This window comes from Lepidochelys olivacea (assembly GCF_965140295.1).
Source record: "Lepidochelys olivacea isolate rLepOli2 genome assembly, chromosome: 1".
In the NCBI taxonomy this organism is placed as follows: domain Eukaryota; kingdom Metazoa; phylum Chordata; order Testudines; family Cheloniidae; genus Lepidochelys; species Lepidochelys olivacea.
Genome location: NC_140411.1, coordinates 206,204,254 through 206,225,846, shown reverse-complemented (window position 1 = coordinate 206,225,846; position 21,593 = coordinate 206,204,254). Strand labels below are relative to the sequence as shown.

General features: G+C 47.0%; 1 protein-coding gene across 1 annotated transcript; it reads right to left on the bottom strand.

The window, feature by feature from the left end:
- Positions 1 to 41: 41 nt before the first annotated feature.
- UPK1B (uroplakin 1B) lies at positions 42 to 16,337 on the bottom strand. Its single transcript, XM_084618026.1, has 8 exons — positions 16,307 to 16,337; positions 9,114 to 9,201; positions 8,245 to 8,445; positions 6,552 to 6,626; positions 5,019 to 5,141; positions 4,467 to 4,646; positions 2,459 to 2,542; positions 42 to 1,385 (listed from the first exon to the last, which is right to left on the bottom strand). Exons 2-8 carry the CDS (start codon positions 9,180 to 9,182, stop codon positions 1,335 to 1,337), a joined length of 783 nt encoding a protein of 260 aa, XP_084474152.1. The 5' UTR covers positions 9,183 to 9,201; positions 16,307 to 16,337; the 3' UTR covers positions 42 to 1,334.
- Positions 16,338 to 21,593: the final 5,256 nt, after the last annotated feature.

Sequence of the window (21,593 nt, the reverse complement as noted above, 5' to 3'; positions counted from 1 at the left end):
TTTACTCAAGATCCTTGACAGTGAGAATTTGAAACTCAGCTTTTTTATTAAAGATTCGGAGAATATACAGAAACACTGGAACAATCAGGGCAGCTGGCAGGTTCTTAGGGGCTGACCCCCAACACTTAAACAGATTTCAGATAAAACATTCTGTACAAGGAGCAAGCGTCACACAATGCACGTAACTTACAAGACATTCATTAGGAATTACACCAGACCCGTTTAAGTCTGACTTAGGTCAATAGTTGCCTGCTTAACTGGGAGTTTTAACTGCTTATGCTAGGACAGAACTGGGATTCAGTGAGGTTGTAGAAGAACATACAAGAAAGAATTAATAGTTGTCCTTGAACTCAAATTACTCTTCTTGATCAAGGGGGCTCAATTCTATGCCTTGAGTTAGCTGGAGGTGGAAAGTGGAGTAGGCTGGTAGGGATGGGAAAGGAGGAATATTTTGTCCTGTTAATACATCAGAGAACAAAACTGCATATCCACGCCCCGCCCCCCCAAGATCTCCAAGGAGCTGTGAAAAAACTGTTGAGTCAGTTTTGAGGAGGTAAAACATTGCATGTGTTGGCACCATTTCAGAGAGATGGGGGTCCTATAGTTTATCAGTGATAAGCACCAGAGGTAGGCTTGAACATAGGAAGCATATTATGATGCAGTGAACTAGCCCTTGATTTGGGTTGACTAGTAACCTGCTTTTAGCTTTTAAGACTGGGAAGTTAGGTATGGCAGAGGGTAGAAAAGAGAGTCTGCCTCCTTCTTAGAGGACGGATATCTTTAATAGAGGCCAGAACTAAATATGAATGTTAAATAAAACTTGGCAATTCCTGTAGTTACATGTCTAATTTTCCTCTTCCTTGCAAGGAGGAAGGCTCTCTGGTGTGGTGACAGCATCTCTCACATATACTATATTCACCAACAGCCTTGTGCGTCAGATTTGTTCTGGTATCATTTACATTAGCCCTAGTTTAAAGAAATTGTTTTCTGGAGCAAGTACATTTATGGGCCATTTCCCTTTTCAAGGCCATCTCTGGAATAATCAGAGCATCTCTCAGACTCAAGTAGTCTTCAGAACAGTGAAGGATTTGGGTCCGTTAATAGGCATAAAAGCTACAGAACTCCAGTGAGGCTAAAGGAAGGCATGTTCTTTCTTGGAAGGATCAGCTCAGTGTACCAGTCTGTCTGGTTTTCAGGGAGATGGAGGGTGGGATGATAATGTGGGCACTGGGAGAGCCTCAAATCCTCCTTAGCACAAGAGGAATAGTACAGATGAACGAATGCAGTTTCATGCACCAAGACTTCAGAGGGGTTGTTGGGAGGCCACTGGATCCTCAGTATTCAATTCTGCTCCAATAGAACATGGTGCAGATAAGAACCCAGAACTATAAAGAAAAAATGGCCGTTAGATAATGAAGAAAGCAGATTTACCAACCAACCAACCAACCAAAAAAAAAAAAAAACCACACACACCACACCCCAACAATCCCATTGTCAGATGACATTTCATCCTTTCAGTGGATCAAGTCAGGGGTTTCCATCACCTAATCCACCCCTGGTAGCCACAGAAGGTTGCTGTCTTCACACAGGAGCCAACTCTTCAATACAACAGTTAAGCTGGAGCAGGGCAAGCCATCTGCAGCTAACAACTCTGCAGTTAAGCATTTTGTTCCACAGCCTATGTATTGATTTCAGTCTAGAGGTTGCTCTTGAACTTTTTGCCATGACTATTTATTTTTTAGGTGACTTTCTCTCATCATGAATAGCAAATACTCCAAGTCGTGTATTTTTTCTGTTCTCATGACTCAAGCCGAAAGAGCTTTGAAATGGCCACATGAACACTTCCAGCAAGAGTAATTGACACTTTTCTGTGAACAGGACTTGTGAGCTGCACAAATGCTGGCAAAGAGCAAATAAGAGTATGGTGAATACCCAAGTGAACATCTGTTTGCATTAACAGCAGCAACATTGGCAACATTCATCACCTACCTGTAGGCTAAGGTTGGGGAGATCATACTTATTAGCACACTTAACTACTTTCGCTTTGTGGGCCATGGGATCAGTCCACTGACAGAGGCTTTTGATTTGCAGAGTTAAGAGTTAGGTATACAGTACAGAGATTTTATTCTGAACATCAGCAGGGTGCACTTATGGGGATTAGGCACAGTTGCCATTAATTTCTCAGCATGTGGAGGTCAGATCAGAACACAGCCTTACTTAATGGAACAGAGCTAAAGCAGCTTAATCTAGAGACAGTCCTTCAAGACAGCCCACATCCTTTACCCTCCCCACCCCCAAGTGTGTTTCCAACTCAGAATGGCCCTACAGTTGGATGGGGAGCCGCTTGTTCTCCAGGGATCAGTCCTTCCACCAGTGCCAATCCCCATTTCCCCTCAGGTTGAATAGAGGTGGGGGGCTGGGGGGGGGGGGGAAAGAAGAGCAGATATTAAGTACTCACAGTCCAGCAGAGAATGGCAAAGCCAAACCAGGCAACACCCCAAGCATGTCTGTTCATTGGACCAGAGATAATGTCATAGCAACCCTGTGGGAACAGAGCCAATAAACAGCAAATCAAGACCAGAGCATGAGCTTTGAGCAACTATGTTACAAGCTCAGCTCTCTTGGAGAGAGGTCCGGTTCTCATTCTCCAGGAACCACAAGCACACTGAACTAGCTAGTTTGCATGACATTAACAAGTCAGCTAGAACATGCTTTGGTTGCAATGCAACCATCATGGTCAGAATGTTCAACTTGGTCTTAGGAGATAGCTCACAGTTGGCATCCCAGCCTATGGCTCTGCCAACTCCCTGATAGACGAGGAAGAAATAGATCCAGATTATGGCTTTATATTCCCTCTAGAAACAGATCCTCTCAAATACTTCAGGCCAACTTACTGTATTAATTATGTTTTTCACTCCAAATCACCAGGAGAACATGAGCTTGCCAGTGGGAATATAGCTGAAGACGACAAACCTCTGCTAAATTGCTAGAAGCTACGGTCACCTGAACTTCCCCATAACCCCCATCTCCAAGCATGCATCTTATATGCAGTTAACAGTCTCTCCCGGTGAGCAGGCTGCTCCACTGACTGGATTCTGACATTCTGGCTGCCCACCCCACTCCCAAAAAATTGGGCAAGGTACAATTTACCATGCACTGCACCACGGCAGGTTGCTAGCATTTGGGAAAGGCACCAAAGAACCAACAGTCTCTTAAGCCACAGACATTGGCGACAGCTTCCCACATGGTGCCCAATCAACATGGCTTTGTCCCTTCCCACCTCTAGAATGGGGCCCTTTGGGTAGGTTAAGAGAGTTTAGTCACTACATATGGGATATCAGTCACCATTCAAATGACTGGTGCTCAGCCAACACTGGCTCCTATGCCAACCCTCTTGGTCACGAAACCAGCCACCCTTCGGGTACTCTTGTCCTGGGCTGGCATCTTGGACCAGTTCCACTGGGACAGCACCCCTCTATTGTCTCCTGTATCTAGGGCCCTACCAAATTAATGGTCCATTTTGGTCAATTTGACGGTCAAATGTTTTAAAAGTTGCAAATTTCATGATTTCAGCAATTTCAATCGGAAATTTCACAGAGTTGTAATTGTAGGGGTCCTGACCCAAAAAGGAGTTGTGGGGAAGGGGGTCTCAAGGTTATTGTAGAGGGGTTGCGGTACTGCTACCCTTACTTCTGCGCCGCTACTGATGGCAGCGCTGCCTTCAGAGCTGGGCAGCTGGAGAGCGGCGGATGCGGGCGGGGAGCCCAGCTCCGAAGGCAAAGCCACCGCCAGCAGCAGAGCAGAAGTAAGGATGGCCTGGGATGGGATTGCCACCTTTACCTCTGTGCTGCTGCTCTCCAGCTGCCCAGCTCTGAAGGCAGCGCAGAAGAAAGGGTGGCAATACCATGACCCCCTAAAATAACCTTGTGACCGCCCTGCAACTCCCTTTTGGGTCAGGGCCCCCAATTGGAGATACTCTGGTCTCCCCCGTGAAATCTGTATGGTACAGGGTAAAAGAACACAAAGACCAGATTTCATGGCTGTGAATTTGGTAAGGCCCTGCCTATGTCCCAAACATCAGGAATGCTCCTGTGCTACTCGGTCCTGGGCCAGTGATGTGGACAGGAAAACGACAGAAGTTTCTGCTCCTCAGAAAGCCTTTGGGTACTAGCAGATCTATCCTGTCCCCCTAGTATGTCATAGGCTTTCAATCCCCATTGTGCTTCAGTTGGCATGCTGTTACACCATCCCCATGAGATTATCCAGGGCTTAATTTTTGCCGGGGCTAAGCCCCGGCAACTCTGGGCTTGGCAGTTCATAGCCCCAGCGCCTCTCGGCTTGCTGCATCAGTTATGAATGTAAAAACAATTGCTTAAGCCCTGGCACCTCTTTTCATTACAAGTTAAGTTTTGAGATAATCCCACTAGTCAACAAGAACCACAGTAAAAGTGGAGAGAGATTCTTGCCTTATTATTATAGTAGCCGGAGACACCCAGTTTGCAGCCATCCAAGTTGATTGGAATTCCTTGGACATCCATGACACAGCACTGGCGTGGCCAAGGGAACTCTGAGTCACTGTTCCTGCTCCTGAACACAGACATGTAGTTCTGCCAGTCAGAGGGGCCATTCACCCCACAGCACTGATTCTGGATTTGGGAGGGAGAAAGAGAGAGAGAGAGAATATTGAGATCCCCCTGCAACACAGGGATACAGGTGCTGATGTCCAGTCCTCAGGTTTCCCCCTCCCCCCTCCCCATTCTCCCTCCTTCCCCCAGAACAGTGACTAGCTTGCATCACGCCAGACAAACAGATTTATAGGAAAAAACAACATGTTGACAGATATTCCAGGGGCCTGAAGTGTCATTTTATGCACTAGCAGCATTGGGATGCTGGAGGTTAGACAGGGCCACATCTGAAGATTCCAACATTCTTTTATTACGGAAAGATTCTAGGGTGAGAGAAATTCCAGAGCTGTGTAATGTTTAGCTGCTATCTCTAGTTATATGAGCACTGGTCACCTGTAGCATGAGGCGGTCCCATGTCCTGGTGACACCTTCACTCATCCACTTATCATCATTGTTGGCTGGCTCTGGGTTCTGATACTTTTCCAACATTTGCTTCAGGAAGAGATTGGGTGTGAACTACAGGGCAAAGGAGATAAAGAGCACACGTGATGTTATTAGATTCCTTGATTCCAAGGCCAGAAGGGACCACTGTCATCATCTAGTTTGACCTCCTGCAGAACACAGGCCATAGAACTTCCAAAAATAATTCCCAGAGCCAATCTTTCAGAAAAACATTGACTAGCTTCAACTTCCCACTGTTGGATCATGTTATACCTTTCTCTGCTAGATTGAAGAGCCCATTAAATATTTGTTCTCCATATAGATACTTCTAGAATGTAATCAAGTCATCCTTTAACCTTTTCTTTGTTAAGCTAAATAGACTGAGCTCCTTGAATCTATCACTATAAAACCATGTTTTCTAATCCTTAAATCATTCTCTTGGTTCTTTTCTCTGAGTCCTCTCCAATTTATCAACATCCTTCTTGAATTGTGGGCACCAGAACTGCACACAGTTCCAGTGGTCACACCAGTGCCAAATACAGAGGTAAAATAGCCTTTCTACTCCTACTCGCCGTGCCCGTTTATGCACTCCAGGACAGCATTAGCCCTTTTAGTCAGTCACACTCGGAGCTCATGTCCAGCTGATCATCCACCGTTACCTACAAATCCTTCTCAGATCCCCTGCTTCCCAGGTTAGAGTCCTCCATCCTGTACGTATGGCCTATATTCTTTGTTCCTCAATAGATACATTTAGCCATATTAAAACTCATTGTCTGCTTGTGCCCATGTTATTAGATTCCTTTCTGAATTGAGTAGGTTTTCTGCTTCATTAGGAGTAGACTACCAGCAAACACAGTTTTGGACAACCAGGTTAGTTTGGAAGTCTTCCTCCTCCAACTGGAGATACTAGGAGTTAGAGAACAGGACTCTGGGAGCATCAGAAAACCCACAGATTCCAGAGTCTGACAGCTGAACATGTCCTCAGAAGGGTTTGCCTGGGAGGAGGCAAGGGAAGAAGCTGTTTGTTAGTGTCTGGAGGTTTGTTTGGAGTTTAAGCACTGCACATACAACTTTTTCCAACAGCTGTAAGAACCTACATGGGTCTCTCCCCTACACTAGTAATGCTCAAATGGTAGAACCAGAGGTCTTCCATCATTAAACACCTACAATAGCATTGTCAATCTGCATCTGAAAAACGTGTCAAGGTTCAGTAGCCTCAGTTAATGGACAGACTCAGTTTGCATAAAGAAAGTCTTATTTCCTTGACCCCAAGTTATGGAATTACACATGCCTCTAGGAGACTAGACCCTCTCTTCAGTGGTTCAGCAGTATCCATTACTGTCCAGTCTCTAGCCAGCCCACCCCAGGTTTCCACTCTGCCCTAGCTGCATTGTATGCTTAGAGTTTTGGCATTCTGTGGACATGTTCAAACACCCTGCCTCCATCCTACTCTTGAGAGAACATACATGGGAAACCACCACTCACAAAATCTCGATGAGTTGCTGCTGTGATGCAAGAAGCCACTTCAAATCCATATGTGACCAACATCAGAATGATATACTGCAAAAGAATCAGAGCAGAAGGTACAGTTAGCTCTCCAACCTGGGTCTATTCTCACAACATGCTGCATTTCAAAGTGTGGTGTTACAAGATCAGGTTCAAGGCGTTTTGGAGCAGGGTTCCTTCCCCATCCGACATGGTGAGCACTAACCTCCACCCATACCCTACCTGAACAACGCTGAGACTCAAAATTAAGTTCCTCCACCTTGAGAGTCCCATTCATCCAAGTTCTACCCTGTCATTAACAGATACATTCCATAATCTGGATTTAAGGGAAGCCCAGTCATTAGTTCATGATTGTCTTATCCCCTGGACCATAAGGGTTCATATTCTCATTTTATTTGTATTCTGCCTAATGGCACTCCGACTGTCAATAGTGGTGTCTTCTCCTTCTTAGGAAACAGCTACATTCTTTGCCACACTGATATCTTAAGAGTGCAAATTTGAGGTTCATTTCAGGGTGTAGAAACTTCGTTATGTTAACAGTCTTAATTTGTTTCACAGAATTTCTGGATTGCTCTTTATGCTGTAGGCACAGACCAGACTTCTCTACGCTGCCTCTTATTAGAGCTTCTGAAGAAGTAGATAAGAAGCTGCATAATGATCTGTTGACTAAGCATCTGAATGCCATTTTAGCATTGGCCATGGCTTGTCCAACAACTCCAAGACACCTCCCAACCGTATAGAGATGATGGAAGGCAAAGTTTCCTCGCAGCAGTGATTCAGTCTTACTTTGATGAAGTTCAGTAGCCTAGGTAGAGGTATCAATATTTTATGCCCCCCAGCAGCAAAGAAATGAGGACCCAATGAGGACCCAAGCTTGTGTGGTCAATAGGAATTTACGCTGTATGACCATGGCAAATATATTGTTCAGGATTCTGCTGGAGACTTGGAAACCAATCAAGGCATTTGTACCACACCTGTAGCCACATGCTGCCTGTATTAAGGTATCCCCAGGAATGATGTGTGACTATATGGTCTAAAACCCCAGACAACTTTAATACAGCTACAGTCCTTGCACTGCAATGTTTGCCTCCTCTCGACCTGGGGACTGGTACTGCAGCCCACCACAAGACTACCGTTTTGATTCCTATGCCCCCAGCTTCTCTCTCAAAGCAACCCAGATAATGGGGGAAGGGAAGCCTGTTGTGATATGAACCCCCTACTGGGCTCAGTTCAGTTAATAAGGAGCCATTTCCTTCCTTTTCCCTATTGGAAAATTGCTCTTCTCCCCCCCCCCACCCACCCCAATAAAACAAAGCTGAGGTAGCAAGTGCCAACTTGTTCTGAAGGGGACAAAGTTCAGTCCTCCTGGTCAGTTGGGGTCATGGGTTAGAGTTGTGGCTCAGTTACCATGGAAATAGTCTCCCACACTCATGTCCCTCTTCCTGGTACAGATTCCATCTGTTCCTGGACAATGCGGCTGTCCTAGGTGTCAAAGAGGAAATGGGTGGCCCTTTAGGCACATTTGGCCCTAATGCTATTTAAGGCCTGGAAAATTACAACTCAAATCTTGAAGTTAGCAGTGCTCAACAGCTGGTGAGCACAAGGAGCAGAAGACTGGGATAACATGATCTTAGTCTGTTAACGACCTGCGGACTAATATCACTCCACTTACCACCAGCAGCATTGTGCGGTGTGACTTAATGACTCCAATGATGCCCAGGACAGACAGATTAAAGAGAGCAAAGCCAACGAAGATGCCAATCCAGGCTGCACCATAGATGTCATCATTATTGGTGGCTTCCAGCAGAGGGTACAGAGTCTGCTGATCCGACACGAAGAAGATGCACTCTGCCATCAGTGCAATGCCACACATCTGAGAACCAGAAGTCAGACTCCCATCAGGTCAGCCCAAAGCAGTACCACAGCTACATTCAAGGAGAGCTTCTATTAATCACGTTCCTCTTCCTGCCCCACACACAAGGCACAAGCTTCCCAGCGAGACCACTCCCTCCCCACAGGCCCACAATCCATTGCTTTCTGTCCTCTCATGACAATTGTAAACATAAAACCCACTGAGCATGGGCCCTCTCTCTTCCCCAGAGCAGCACAGCTCATATCAACTGGGCTGGTCTTAAAACAAGATTTGGAGCATTCCTTTAAGAATGGCATTAACATAACCCTTCCCGTCATTGTGGGAAGGAGCTGGGCTGGAAAGAGGAGTTCAGGAACCAGGGCTCTTCCCTCCAGAGCCCCCGGCACAAAAGCTTGTTCTTCTAGATGTGCTACCGCTGCCCCTACTTCCTACCAGTCCATGTACCCTCACCCTCCATCCCTTACTGAATTTGTTTGCTTGCATGACTCAGCAGGGACCTTGACCTCTCACCTAGCGTTGCATTTATTTTATTTAGACTGAAGTGGTAACATGAAGAATGACCCCATTGCTGGGCCAAGCCTTTTATTACAGTGCATCTGATGAGGAGTGACGAGCCCTTGAAGAAATCATCTCTCCACCCTTGCCCCTCACAGCCCCAGATCACTTACCCCAATAATCACATTGCCGAGAATTAGTAGGCCTTGGAAAAAGCGCACTCCATTATCGCCTTTTGCCATCTTCAGCTCCTCATGCAACCTGAAAGGCGGAGAAAAGTGTTCAGGACACACAGGTCTCACAGGTTTATTCTAGAAATGGACGTTATCCTTGAGGAAAGCCCCCCCCCCCGGCCACACACACACTTCTTCACAGGCTTCCAGTTTTAGAAGGGAAGGGTCAGTGCTGGTAAGAGAGTTTTCCTGTTGGATGGCTGGGGGAGCCCAGACTACTAAGTGGCAGGGAGATCAGCAATATTTGTATGGCTGCTGGAGATGGTTTGAGCCTGGCCTACACTAGGATTTTTACCCACCAGCTGGCAGCACTACAGTGCGAACCTGTAGTATAAGCACTATCCTGCTGATGCAGCTCCATCATGGCTACAGTCCCTGCGTATACCATGAAAGACAAGGCAAAGTGGAGTTAAATAGTTGGATGTACCCTACACACTTCTTCGCTGAAGAGGTCTGCTCCATCCCAGACAGCTATTCACCCTGTAACCTCTTCCCCCCCCATTGCACGATGTGAGCCACAGTTTTGTGGTGGCCATTTCCACTTTGTTCATAAACACCAAGCGTGCTCATTTTCCTATAGAGCTTCGGGGCCAGGTCAGAGATATCTGGTCCATTTGCATGCCAGCAAGTCACAGCAGTCTAGTCTAGGGCTTTGGTCTATAGCTAGTATATACTTCTTTCTTCCCAACTCATACCTACTGGTGAGATCATGGGCTCCTTCTCCAACTGTGTACTTCAGGCTCTGGCTTCGGTCTCTGAAGCAGTGCTGCTTCCTTTGGTTTCCACAGCAGACAACCTGAGGCAAATCTTACCCAGTGTCTTTCTAGTGAGACACACACCCAGGTTGGGCACTGAAGCTACCCTAAAGCACTCCTTACAGAGAGGGCATGAGGGAGGAAGTTGAGCCACTCACAGCTGGAGCATGGGATACTAGCAGAGTAGCATTCCAGCTACATTCTCGAAAATGCTCCCCCCTACTTTCTAGTCCCAGGCACTCCACGTGGAATTCACTCTCCTCCAGTGAGGGGCATGGATACACCCTCCACAGGGTCAAGAACCCTGGAAAAAAAGACAAATCCAGATTCTTGATCTGATGGGAAGGTGATGAAAACCCCTCCTCCAAGAGGGACTGAGTGGAAAAAAAACCAGCTGTGATTGTGGGGAGCTGCACAAAACCTGAGCTGTCAACAGAAGCCTAAATTAGGCCTCATCTGTACCAGCTTCTATACCAACAGGACAGTGGAACGATTACAAGCTGATAAGGTAACAAGTCCGCTTCTGGAATGTCTACACTAGCAATTTCTTATTCAAGTTTCCATACTGTTGCAAACCCCAGAGGGAAATTTTAGTAACGTTAGTATAGACAAAGCCATATGGTCAACTATTAGAGGGATGCAACATTACCCTGCACAGGAAAAGGTGAGCTGAGAAGAAATGTGCACCTGATGATCTCTTCCTCTTTACTAAGCCCTGGTCTCCCTTCTCACAGACTTCCTTAGGTCCTCTGAACTGCAGTGGGGCAACCAACACCAGAGAACTTCCTGTGGCTTGGACAAAGCATGGAGACACCAGTAGAAAGAAGAGTTACCTACGCTTCCATTACTTCCCTCTCCAACAGCTTTTCTAAGGCTATTCTTACGCAAATGGCAAAAGACACAACCCCAGAATTCCATGCAGCTGCAGCAGTGGTGGAGTTGCTAGCTCAGAGAGCCCTCGGGCATTTTTACCACTTCTCTAGGGACACTTCACTTGTAGTCCTACCGTAATGTAGTTGGTTCGTGTAGACACCCAAGCACAGTGCTGTAGACCTGCCAACCTCAAATTGGACATAGTTCCTACAGTTTGGTTTAGCCACTGTCTGGTGTATGCACTCGCACATAAGAAAGATGAGGAGTTGTTGGGGAGCCTCAAGCTCTGAGGACAGTAGTTTTAGAAGAGCCTCTCACAGCCCCTTAGCCAGCCGCCTGTCAGGAGACAGCATGGAAGGGAAGGAAATCATCCCTACTAGAACCTGAACAGAGCTCTGCACACTTCATAGGAAAGAGCAGGTTCTAAGCTCAAAGGAGGCTTTTTCTGGACTAGATTGTTGTGGGTCAGGGCTGCTCTAGGGCATAGGTTGGACACTAGGAGCTAGGCCCAGATAGGGGCTTAAGTGTTGCAATTCTCAATGTTGCAGCACCTGCCACCAAGTGGTATCTCTAAGTCCTGGAGCAGGTACCCAGGCTCCCTGTACAATGGATAGGGATTCCTTAGGAGCCTCTCTCTATTGTAAGGATCCACAAAAGCAGCAGGGCACCACTTAAGCTAGCCAATGGGAAATGCTGAGGAGAGGGGTGTGGCCTAAACCTCACCCTTCTCAGGGAGTAAGGCACCCAGCCTGGGCCTGGGCGGGAAGCACCTTTCTCTGCTAGGGATCCTCAGATGTGGGGTCAGGTGCCAAAGATGCTTTTTGGAAGAAACTGGGCAGGGGCAGAGGGACGTTTGTGGCAGCTGCCCCCTTATAAGCTTTAGCCCAGTGGTTAGAGCACTCACCCAGGATGTGGGGAAGACAGGTTCAAGTCCCCCCTCTGCCTGAAGAGGTGTTCAAACTGGGGTCTCCCACCTCTCCGGTGAGTGCTCTAACCACTGAGCTGTGGGATATTCTGATGTCCGGGCTCCCTCAGTCTCTCCTGTTGAAGCTGTTCCACTGGGTGTGAAATAAGTATTAGACCGGAGAGGGAGTGCCCTAACCACTTGCCCTGAAAGGTGGGAAACTCTCGTTCAATTCCCTGCTCCACCTTAGGCAGAGGGGGGAATTAAACATGGGTCTCCCATATTGCCGGTGAGTGCTCTAACCACTGGGCTAACAGTTATAAGAGAAGCTACTTCCTCTCCACTAGCCACGGTGAGTTTAAGGGTGCTCTGAGCACAGCCACTGGGTCAGGTCTGCAGGGGAATGCCTAGTTTGAGGATCTTGGCGTGTCTGAGATAGGCACCTAGACTGAGGTGGCTGGATGCACACTCTCTAGCAGAAACATAGGCAACTTGGAGACTGGAAAGCTGAAAATTCAGGCTCTTGGGTTCCTAAAGGCCCAATAGGGTTAGGCAGCAGCTGAGCAAGGGGGTTGAGGATTTCAGTGGTGTCTAAATGTGGGTGTAAAGTGCTTAAGTCCTCATGTGGAACTAGCCCCAGGTTATTGCAGACCAGCCAGTTATTTGAGGAATCTTACTTAGGATGTGTCCTCCCAGTCACACCCTCATTCTCCCCCCATCCCTGTGAGCTAAATTCCTTCTGCAAACTTTGGATATGCTGCATGTTCTCAGAGCCTCCTCTGTTGGCCAGATCCTGCCTACCCCAAGCCTGCTACTACTGTGTGCACACATTCCCAAGAGAGAAGGTCTAGGACTTCTACAGAAAGGAAGGGTCAGCTTTCAAAATACCTGCTTTTGGGAGGAGGGATTGGCCAGGTGGATATAGTCATCTAATACATCACCATCCATGTGCCAGTTGCCTAATGACAGATTCCTAGTAACATGGTAGAGCCACCAGCTCTTTACTAGGGAACATGAAATTACAAGGAGAGTAAAGGCTGAATACAATGAAATAAATGCAGAGACAAAGAAGGGAGAGAACCTTTACAAGAAGGTCTTATGATAACAGTAACATGGGGCAGAATTATGCAGTGCATAGAGCACCAGTAGGAGTCAGAAAGCCCTGAGTTCTATGCCCAAGTCCACCACCATCTCCTTGTGTGACACCAAGAAAGTTACTTCCTCAGTTTCCCCATGTTAAAGATGGGAAATAGTACTCCCCTACCTTTGAAGAATGCCTAGTGGAGACTGAAAACCATGCCAGGTGCCATGACAATGGCTGGATCTACTGGGCAACCAAAGAACCTCTCCTCCCAAACAGATGAGCTATGAATGTCCTGGGACTTCACACATCTCAAATCAGCCCATTCTAAACACCTCAGAGCAGGGATGTGTTACAAATGAGAGCAACTAGCACAGCACTTGCTACATTAATACATCTGCAGAGTCAGGAGAAGAAATCTTACATGTTAGCCTTGGTTGAATTGCACATGTGTAAGTGTAGGGAACACCTCAAATCTACATGATCTAGAATAGTAGGAGGACCTTCTCCTCCCATACCTGACAAAGAGATGGGTGCCAGAACTCCTGTCTGTCTTTAGTCCAGGGTGTCCAGAGGAGGGGTTAAGTCTTTCATATAAAGCTAGTTTTCGTATTGGTTTCCAACCCAATGCAACTGACCTTCAGTCCAATTGAAAACAGGGGAAAGATAAGGTTTCACATAGGACCAAGTGCTTCATATATTAGGTCTATATGAAACAGAAGAGGTTGGGTTTCCTCCCTCTCAGGGGAAATCTAGACCCTCAGCTTGAATGGAATCATTGTTGTCAGTTAAGTCAAATGATAAACTCTTGCTAGATTTCAGAGTAACCACATCAAGAGTATTATAGTTTAGGTATAACTGTTCAGTAGATACCACTTGCAACCCCTTTCCACTCCTCCCCCCCCCCCCCTTGCACCTTATGTTTTTTCTCAGCTGTCCCACCAGCCATCTCCAAAATCTGGGCATGACCCAGTTCCTCTCTCTCACTAGAGCATGTGGGACTAGGTAAGTTAGTCAGATTTCAAGTGTTGCAGCATCACTGCTCTTCAGCAAACTATGGGCAGGTCTGCACGCCATAAGCTGACCTAGGCATGGGCTTGGCCTATTCTCCCTCCCCCTACACACAACAGGCTCAATAAGACCCATAAGGCCAGTGGGGGAAGTGGAAAGGATGCACTGAGAACTAAGCCCATTAGTGTTTTGGGTGCCCAAACCAAGCCAGATTTTCAGAGGAACCAAGCAGCCACATCTCTCATCCAGCAGCAGCTCCAGCAAGTCCAGCTCAAGACAGTTTTTAGGCCTTCATTATACTTAACACCTGTGTTGGAAGTTGACAACCTGATCTATTCCCCATAAACTTGGCAGTGACATGGATATGGGCACCTGTGCTCAGCACTCTGGGCAACTCTAGCTGAACACCAATACTGACTACTACAGAAGAAACTGGGCATAGAGCCTTGCCTTCAGCAAGAGAAAAGTCTTTCATTCTGCAGGTGCTGCCACTTAAGTGGGTGTGTAAAGGGGGGTGTGTCACATCTTCTCTTCTTGCCCCACTCCCAGCTTGGCCATCACATTAGTGCTCCCCTCAGAAGAGCCACTAGGCTAATGCACTACCAGGTCTCTCCTCAGACACACCCCCTCCCAGTTTCCTGGAGCTGTTCATGCATCACATTCTTCAGGAGTGCAGTAAGAGGCTAGAGACAAGGGACCCAGTGGTTTTATTGACGCAATCTCATGCGGGGTTTAACCATCATTTAATGCAAGGTGTCCATTCCAAAAGTGTCAGCAGTGCCATTCATTTGGATGACTCTGAATGTCATTCAGAGTCATTCATGCACAACCAAACAAACCAAGCCTTTGCAGTAGCAGAAAGGTTCTGTTCACTCAACAGCACAAACCTGTCTTTAACTGGATTAATTTGAGAGGTGCAAGGACCACACACAAAGCCCAGATTACAGAGTATTTCCCTTCCAGTTTTAGAAAAATGTTTTTACTCATGTGAGGATAATGAGAGACTTCAGCCAAATACCAAGGTGTGTCTCTTAAAGCCATATCTTAGCCTAACCAGGGAGGGTTACTGCATTCTGCCTCCTTCATACATTCAAAATAAGAGCTCCACCTTGTCTCTCTAATATCCTGGGACCCACACAGCTACAACACCACTGCATACAAGACTGGGTGAGGCAATATCTTTCATTGGGCCAATTTTTGTTGGTGAGAGAGACAAGCCTACACAGAGCTCTTCTTTCAGGTCAAGAAGAGCTCCATGTAAGCTCAAAGCTTGTCCCACTCACCCACAGAAGCTGTAATGTTTCTATTAGACCCTCACTCCCCTGGTCTCTCTAAATGCCCATTCTGAACAGCTGCTAAAGGGTAATTGAGGGCTGACAGGAGTTGAGACAGGTTTTCATTAGACAAAATGACATTTAGTGGAAAAAGCCTCGAGCAACTTGACCAGTGATCTCCAAAATTTAAGATACTAACTAAAGATGAGGGGAGAGAGATATGATCTTATGGATAAGTTTAGCAACCATATAGAATACTTTAAATGTTGTGGATGAAAAACTCTAGAGGAGCAGAGCATTTTACAAGTGTTGGTTTGCCCATAGTAAACTTGCTGTCTTTGAATGACTGTACATTCTGTGGATGACTAGAGAACTAGTAGGATTATGGCATCACACTTGGGTATTGATTCTGCACTTGCTTAACTTTGCCCATGATGAGTAGTACATAAAGTGCATAAAGTTAAGTATGTGTGGACATAGGTGCCGACTCCATGGGTGCTCTGGGGCTGGAGCACCCACGGGGAAAAATTGTACATAAAACAAGCTCCTCCAATAATTTCACCCACTACTGAAACTCTATCACCTCTGAAATGGAATAGCAGCTTGTTTAACAGCACTCAGACAGAGGTTTAGGAAAGGAAGAGCACCCAGCCAGTTATTTCAGGCCACAGTAATAATACAGACTCACCAAACAAGCCTCAACCAAACTTACTAATTAAGTCTCCTTTAGAGAGAAATTGTTTGCTATGAAAGGATGCTTGTCAGAACACTAGAGTGCCTGTTAAATTATCAGGAGTAATCACCTAGGAAATAAAGTTGGGATGAACAATTGTTTTCTTCCCTCCCTTATTAGCTTTATGGAGCCAAGACAGAAGAGGGGTTTCCCCCGCCTGCTTTCTTCTTTCAGAAGAAGAGTAAATGTAGAGCTCACACTTTAGCTGTGAGCCTTACTTCCTGCCCCCCAGATATGTTGGCAACACATAACTCTCCTTTTTTCTAAATGTTAATATCCCTTCAAGAAGCAAATTAAAGGGATAATACAGAGTAGGCAGCCTGCAGGAAGAAAAGATACTTAATAAGCTCTTGCAGTTAATCCTACCCAATTACTAAACACCCACTCACATCTAGTGTTAGAGTACTAAAATAAACCATTAACTATGAAAGCCTCTTTATTTATTGTGTCACACAGCAATAGCTTGAATACCTCATTAAAAGGAATACAGCAATTTACTCACCTTCTTTGTTGTACTGCTATCCCACAGAAACTCAACCACACCTGTAAAGCTAAGTAAGCCCCCTCTCTAGCTCAGCCTGTCTTTAAAGGGCCCTGAGTGCTTGGGAAAAGTGGTTTTGATTGGTGGGGTGTCCAACACATGAGAGGAGCCTGTTTCTAGCCAGACCTGTTCCTGGGTTGGGAAGGGAGCAGAAGGTGTCTCTTTGATTCTCTGATTGTACTGGAATGTGGTTGTACTGAAAATACACACACTAAAGTGTTTCCATTATTATAGTCTATTGGGGTGGACAAGTGACTCACTCCTATGAGATCTCTGAACTTTAGAAAGGATGGGTGAATAAGTACATAAATATGAATATTACTGACTGATGAACTGTTGTTTTAATGACTATTCGGTATGTCCAAAGAAAATGCTCGGACTGGAAAGGAGAGAAGGGTTTTTTAACAAATGTCTTCACATAATCCTGTCCTGAAAAAAGGGCGGCGGGGGAAGAAAGAAAAATCCCATCAAATTTGGCTTGCACCCTGCTCTCTTTCTTTATGGTCCATAAAGAAGGCATGAAAGATAGGTGTGTTTGTTCGATCTTTTTTACATTAGAAATTCAGGTTTTACCTACCCTAGAAGATTCTAAATGCCAGAAGCTGGGAATGAGCGACAGGGAATGGATCACTTGAGGATTACCTGTTCTGTTCATTCCCTCTGGGGCACCTGGCACTGGCCACTGTGGGAAGACAGGATACTGGGCTAGATGGACCTTTGGTCTGACCCAGTAGGGCCGTTCTTACGACTCTGTGGATGACTAGAGAACTAGTAGGATTATGACATCACACTTGGGCATTGATTCTGCACTTGCTTAACTTTGCCCATGATGAGTAGTACATAAAGTGCATAAAGTTAAGTATGTGTGGACATAGGTGCCAACTCCATGGGTGCTCTGGGGCTGGAGCACCCACGGGGAAAAATTAGTGGGTGCTCTGCACCCACCGGCAGCCAAGCTCCCCGCCCTACCTCCTCCTCCTTCCCTGAGCATGCTGCGTCCCCACTCCTCCCAGCGCTTGCCGCCGCCAAACAGCTGTAGCAAGCTCCAGGAGGGAGGGGGGAGGAGCAGGAAAGTGGCACGCTCAGGGGAGGAGGCAGTGAAGAGGCAGGGCTGGAGTGGGGATTTGGGGAAGGAGTCAGAATAGGGGCAGGGAGGGGGCAGAGATGGGGCAGGGACTTTGGGGAAGGGGTTGGAATGGGGGCGGGGCAGGGGTAGAGTCGGGGTGGGGCCAGGGGCAGAGGGGGGTCAAGCATCCACTGGTGCCAGTAGAAGCCGGCGCCTATGTGTGTGGAAGTGTTTGTAGGATCACTGAGGGAGCAAAAGCTGGTTCACTGAGAGGGTCAAGAAGAATTTGAGACAAAGGCTGTCTTTGTTTAAGATTCATAAGCCCCTTCCATTCCACTCCACTCAGTTAGGCTCTGTGAAAGCTCACGATCTACATTTCTGAGATCGCCAGCTACTGGGATGACGGGTCGTACTTGACCTTCTTTATATTTTAATGTTAAAAAACAAACGGGGAAAAAAACCTTGGGGATGGGGGTGCATGGGGTCCCAATCTTTCAGGACCCCTTTATGCATCAAAAAAAGCATCAATGGGCACAAACTAAATTTTTGAAAAAATCCTCAGTAAGTCACCTTTAAAGTGCCTTAAGGAATAAGCAAAAAGAAAAGGAGTACTTGTGGCACCTTAGAGACTAACCAATTTATTTGAGCATAAGCTTTCGTGAGCTACAGCTCACTTCATCGGATGCTTATGCTCAAATAAATTGGTTAGTCTCTGAGGTGCCACAAGTACTCCTTTTCTTTTTGCGAATACAGACTAACACGGCTGCTACTCTGAAACCTGTCATTAAGGAATAAGACTTGTGAAAGGTCTGAAAATTCTGGGGGCCTCCCCTCCAGATATCTAACCAGGGTCTCTAAAGAACCAAAGAAAAGTCCAGCTCCTCAAGAATGTAGGCCAGGTTTTTCACACAGTCCCTTGCATGCTGGACAGGACTTTGATAGTTTAACCTAGGCTCTGTGGATACCCACCTATTGCTGTGAGGAGAGCCACATGAGATTGTCGCAAGGCCAAGTGAAGAAGTAACCAGCTCTTGTGACAAGGGGGAACTGGGGAAAAGAAAGCGTTAGGGAGAAGTGTCTGTCACTTGCCTTGTTAGGGCGGTGAACTTGTGAGGAGATGGGAGTGTTTGGTTGGGATAACGGTCCCCTAGAGGAATGAGGCAAAGTCTGCACTTCGTCAGAGAAAGTTTCCCTGATTAGAGGACACTTTAAGTGGCACTGGGGTTTATGCTGTTACCAAAGAATTCATCGCAAGATTTAAAATATTTACGCTCCCTAGAAGCACAGATTCTAAGCCCAGCTGAGTTGATTCATCCACCTGGTTCTTCTGTAGTACTGGAGAGAAAAAGAGTGGCATGCAGTTTATTGGTCTGCTCTGCTCTACTGGACATGAAAGATCCCTGGGTTACGGACATGCATCTTGGCTTCACAGACCTGCCAGGCTGTATGTGCAGCAGCCGCTCAATGCGGGGGTCCGTCTTTTGGATGCAGCGGTGATAGTTTGCTACAGACCGGGGGGAATGCAGGAGGGACAATAGTGAAGATAGAAGGGAAACGGAAGCCCCGTCTCTTGCCAGAATGAGGCGGAAAGTCTGGCTTGGGAGAGCAGGTGCGGAAAAGGAAAAAGGAGGAGAGGTCAGCATGGTGAAGAGCTGGGGCCAGCCAGTCAGAAGCATGAAGAGAAGCTCTCAAGAAAGTGCTGGTGAGTGTTTGTTGCTTGACATAATCCCCAGTCAAGGGCTTGCAGACAGGCTTTAACCTTAATCCTATCTTGAGTTAGAAATGGGGGGAGAGATGGAATTCAGTCCATTGCTGTCACTGTTGTTTGTCTAGTGACAAGTTTCTGCCAAACTGGCTTAGCAGGCTGACAGGGGGACGGTTGGGGCAGATCAAGAAAGAATTTTGGTATCCAAAGGGGGAGCAACAGAACCCTTTTTTTAAAAGCAAAGCTCAAGTTTGTGCATGCACACGAGCACAGACACAGGCATGTACATACAAACACATACACCCAGGTGGGTACACACAGAAATACATGTGTGTGCCTGCACACATGCACACAGCTGCTCAGATCCAGCCATCCACACGTGTGCATGTTCACACACACATACACATAGGTAGGTGCACACACAGGCATGCGCAGCTGCACGGACTAATACATGTGCGGGGTAAAAGTGTGTTGCAGGTTCCCTGCGGTGCCTGGCGCACAGAGGATATGGGTCTGTCCCCGTGCCAGCTAGGTCACGATGGCTCTTTAGCTCAAGCTGCAGCTGCTTGTGTTCTTTAGCATGGGAGGTCCCTAATTCAACCCCCGGCGTGCGGACCAAAAAGGCAGCAGTCACATGTGCGATGCACGCACTGCAGTATTCATAGGCACATAAACATACTGACCTTCAAGCTGGGAAATCTGCAAGTGACTGAGCCCCAGATTGCTCAATGTCCCAGCTCAGTCCTTTGGAGCCACTTTAACCACCTTGTAGCCAATGATTTGAGTTGATTGTTCATTTATTGTGTGATGTGATTTAAATGATAGGGTTATAGAAGTGTAAGACTGGTGAGTAGTTAGAAGGGATAATTATTTATGTATTAGGTATGTAAGTAAACTGGGCTGAGCTGCAAGGCCTGCAGGCTGAGGCCTGTAAGATTTCAGCTTAGCCCAGGGTTGAAAATGAGCCGGTTTGGGCCGGCACGGCGTACCATTAAGAACCCAGTATCAGCCCGTACGCAGCCCATGTTAAAGCGCTGCCCCAGCAAAGGACCCTCCCCTTCCCTTACTGCCCCTTCCCCCCACCCCCTCTGACCCCTGCCCCCAGCCCCGACGGGGGAGGCAAAAGGGGCAATGACATTGAAGGGCTGCTGCAGTGCTTTAACATCGTTGCCTCCCCTGGGCCGCCGACCAGGTGGAGCAAAAGGGCAGCTGCCCCGGGGCTGGTGATTTAAAAGGGCCCGGAGCTCCCGGCTACCGCGGCTGGAGCACCGGGCCCTTTTAAATCGCTGCTGCAGCCCCGGGCAGCCATGACCAGGCAGCACGGATGGGCTTGCTGGGGGAGGGTGACCCTCCCCCAGCCCCGCCCCCTTCCACCCGAGGCCCCACGTCGTCCGGGGGACGGAGCCGCCCCCATACCGGTAAGAATTTATTATTACTTTCACCCCTGGCTTAGCCATACTAGGCCATAGGCTTAAGAAACGCTTGACATAAGTAAGGACCAAAGAATGACCCTATGCCACAAGATTATGGGAAAAGATGTACCCATCGGTGATATTACAAAAAATTAACAGCAGGAGTAATTGCTTGCTTACAAGCATGGGCAGCAGGTATAAGAGGCTTGGGGAGGCTAAGGTTCCCGAAATGGGGCAAGAAATGCTGGCTGCAACGCACTTCCCTTTGGAGGCATGCCAGCCCGCCACCTTGGGAGCGCTGCTGGCAGAAGATCCCGAGCAGTGGGAGGCCCTCTAGTGCCCGGACTGTGGCCCCGACACTCCTGCTCCACTCTGAGGCCCTGCCCCCACACACCCTCTTCCCACCCCCACTCCGCCTCTCCCCTCGAGGCCCCCCCCACCTGCCACCCCCTCCTCTCCGCTGCCTCCCCCGAGACCCTCCTCCCCCACTGACTCCAGCAATACGTGAACATTTTCAAGGCGGGCGGACGCGCAGCGGTTCGGTGCAGGGTGTGGAGGCGTGAGGTTGGGCTGAGCAATGCTTGTTGCAAAAGGAAGAAAAATTGCGAAATATTTTGAAATTGTTTTCTTTTGCAGGGTTTGAAATGGACCGATTTTTCTTTTCTTTTCTTCTTTTTTCCAGTATTTCCCCCCATTTTTGAAAATTTTCCATTTTCAAAAAAAGACAGGAAAAGAAAATAGGAGGTCAGTCATTTCTGAAAGGAAAAAGTCAAAGGAAAAAATGCAACAAATAAAAGAACGGAAAAGGAAAAACAGGAGAAGAAGAAAAAAGGATAAGATGAGGGGGGAATGAAAATCTAAAATCTCCAAAAAAATGGAAAAAATTACTAACAGTCTAGATATTTTAATTTCTGATTTGCATCTAAAAAAATTAAAAGGTTACAAAATATCAAACATTTCTCACAAAAAAGTCATTAGAAAAAAGCCATTTATCAAACAATAACAACAAAACCAAACAGAGAAGCACCCCCAAACCTTTTTGTAGGAAAAATTTCAACCAGCTCT

What these genes read in the sequence shown, in the direction of transcription:
- UPK1B (XM_084618026.1), bottom strand. Translation starts at nt 9,182, where the DNA reads ATGGCAAAAGGCGATAATGGAGTGCGCTTTTTCCAAGGCCTACTAATT. An exon ending in GGGACCGCCTCATGCTACAG is followed by an intron (nt 4,647 to 5,018) that starts GTGACCAGTGCT and finishes TCCCAAATCCAG; the next exon opens with AATCAGTGCTGTGGGGTGAA. An exon ending in CCGGCTACTATAATAATAAG is followed by an intron (nt 2,543 to 4,466) that starts GCAAGAATCTCT and finishes CTGTTCCCACAG; the next exon opens with GGTTGCTATGACATTATCTC.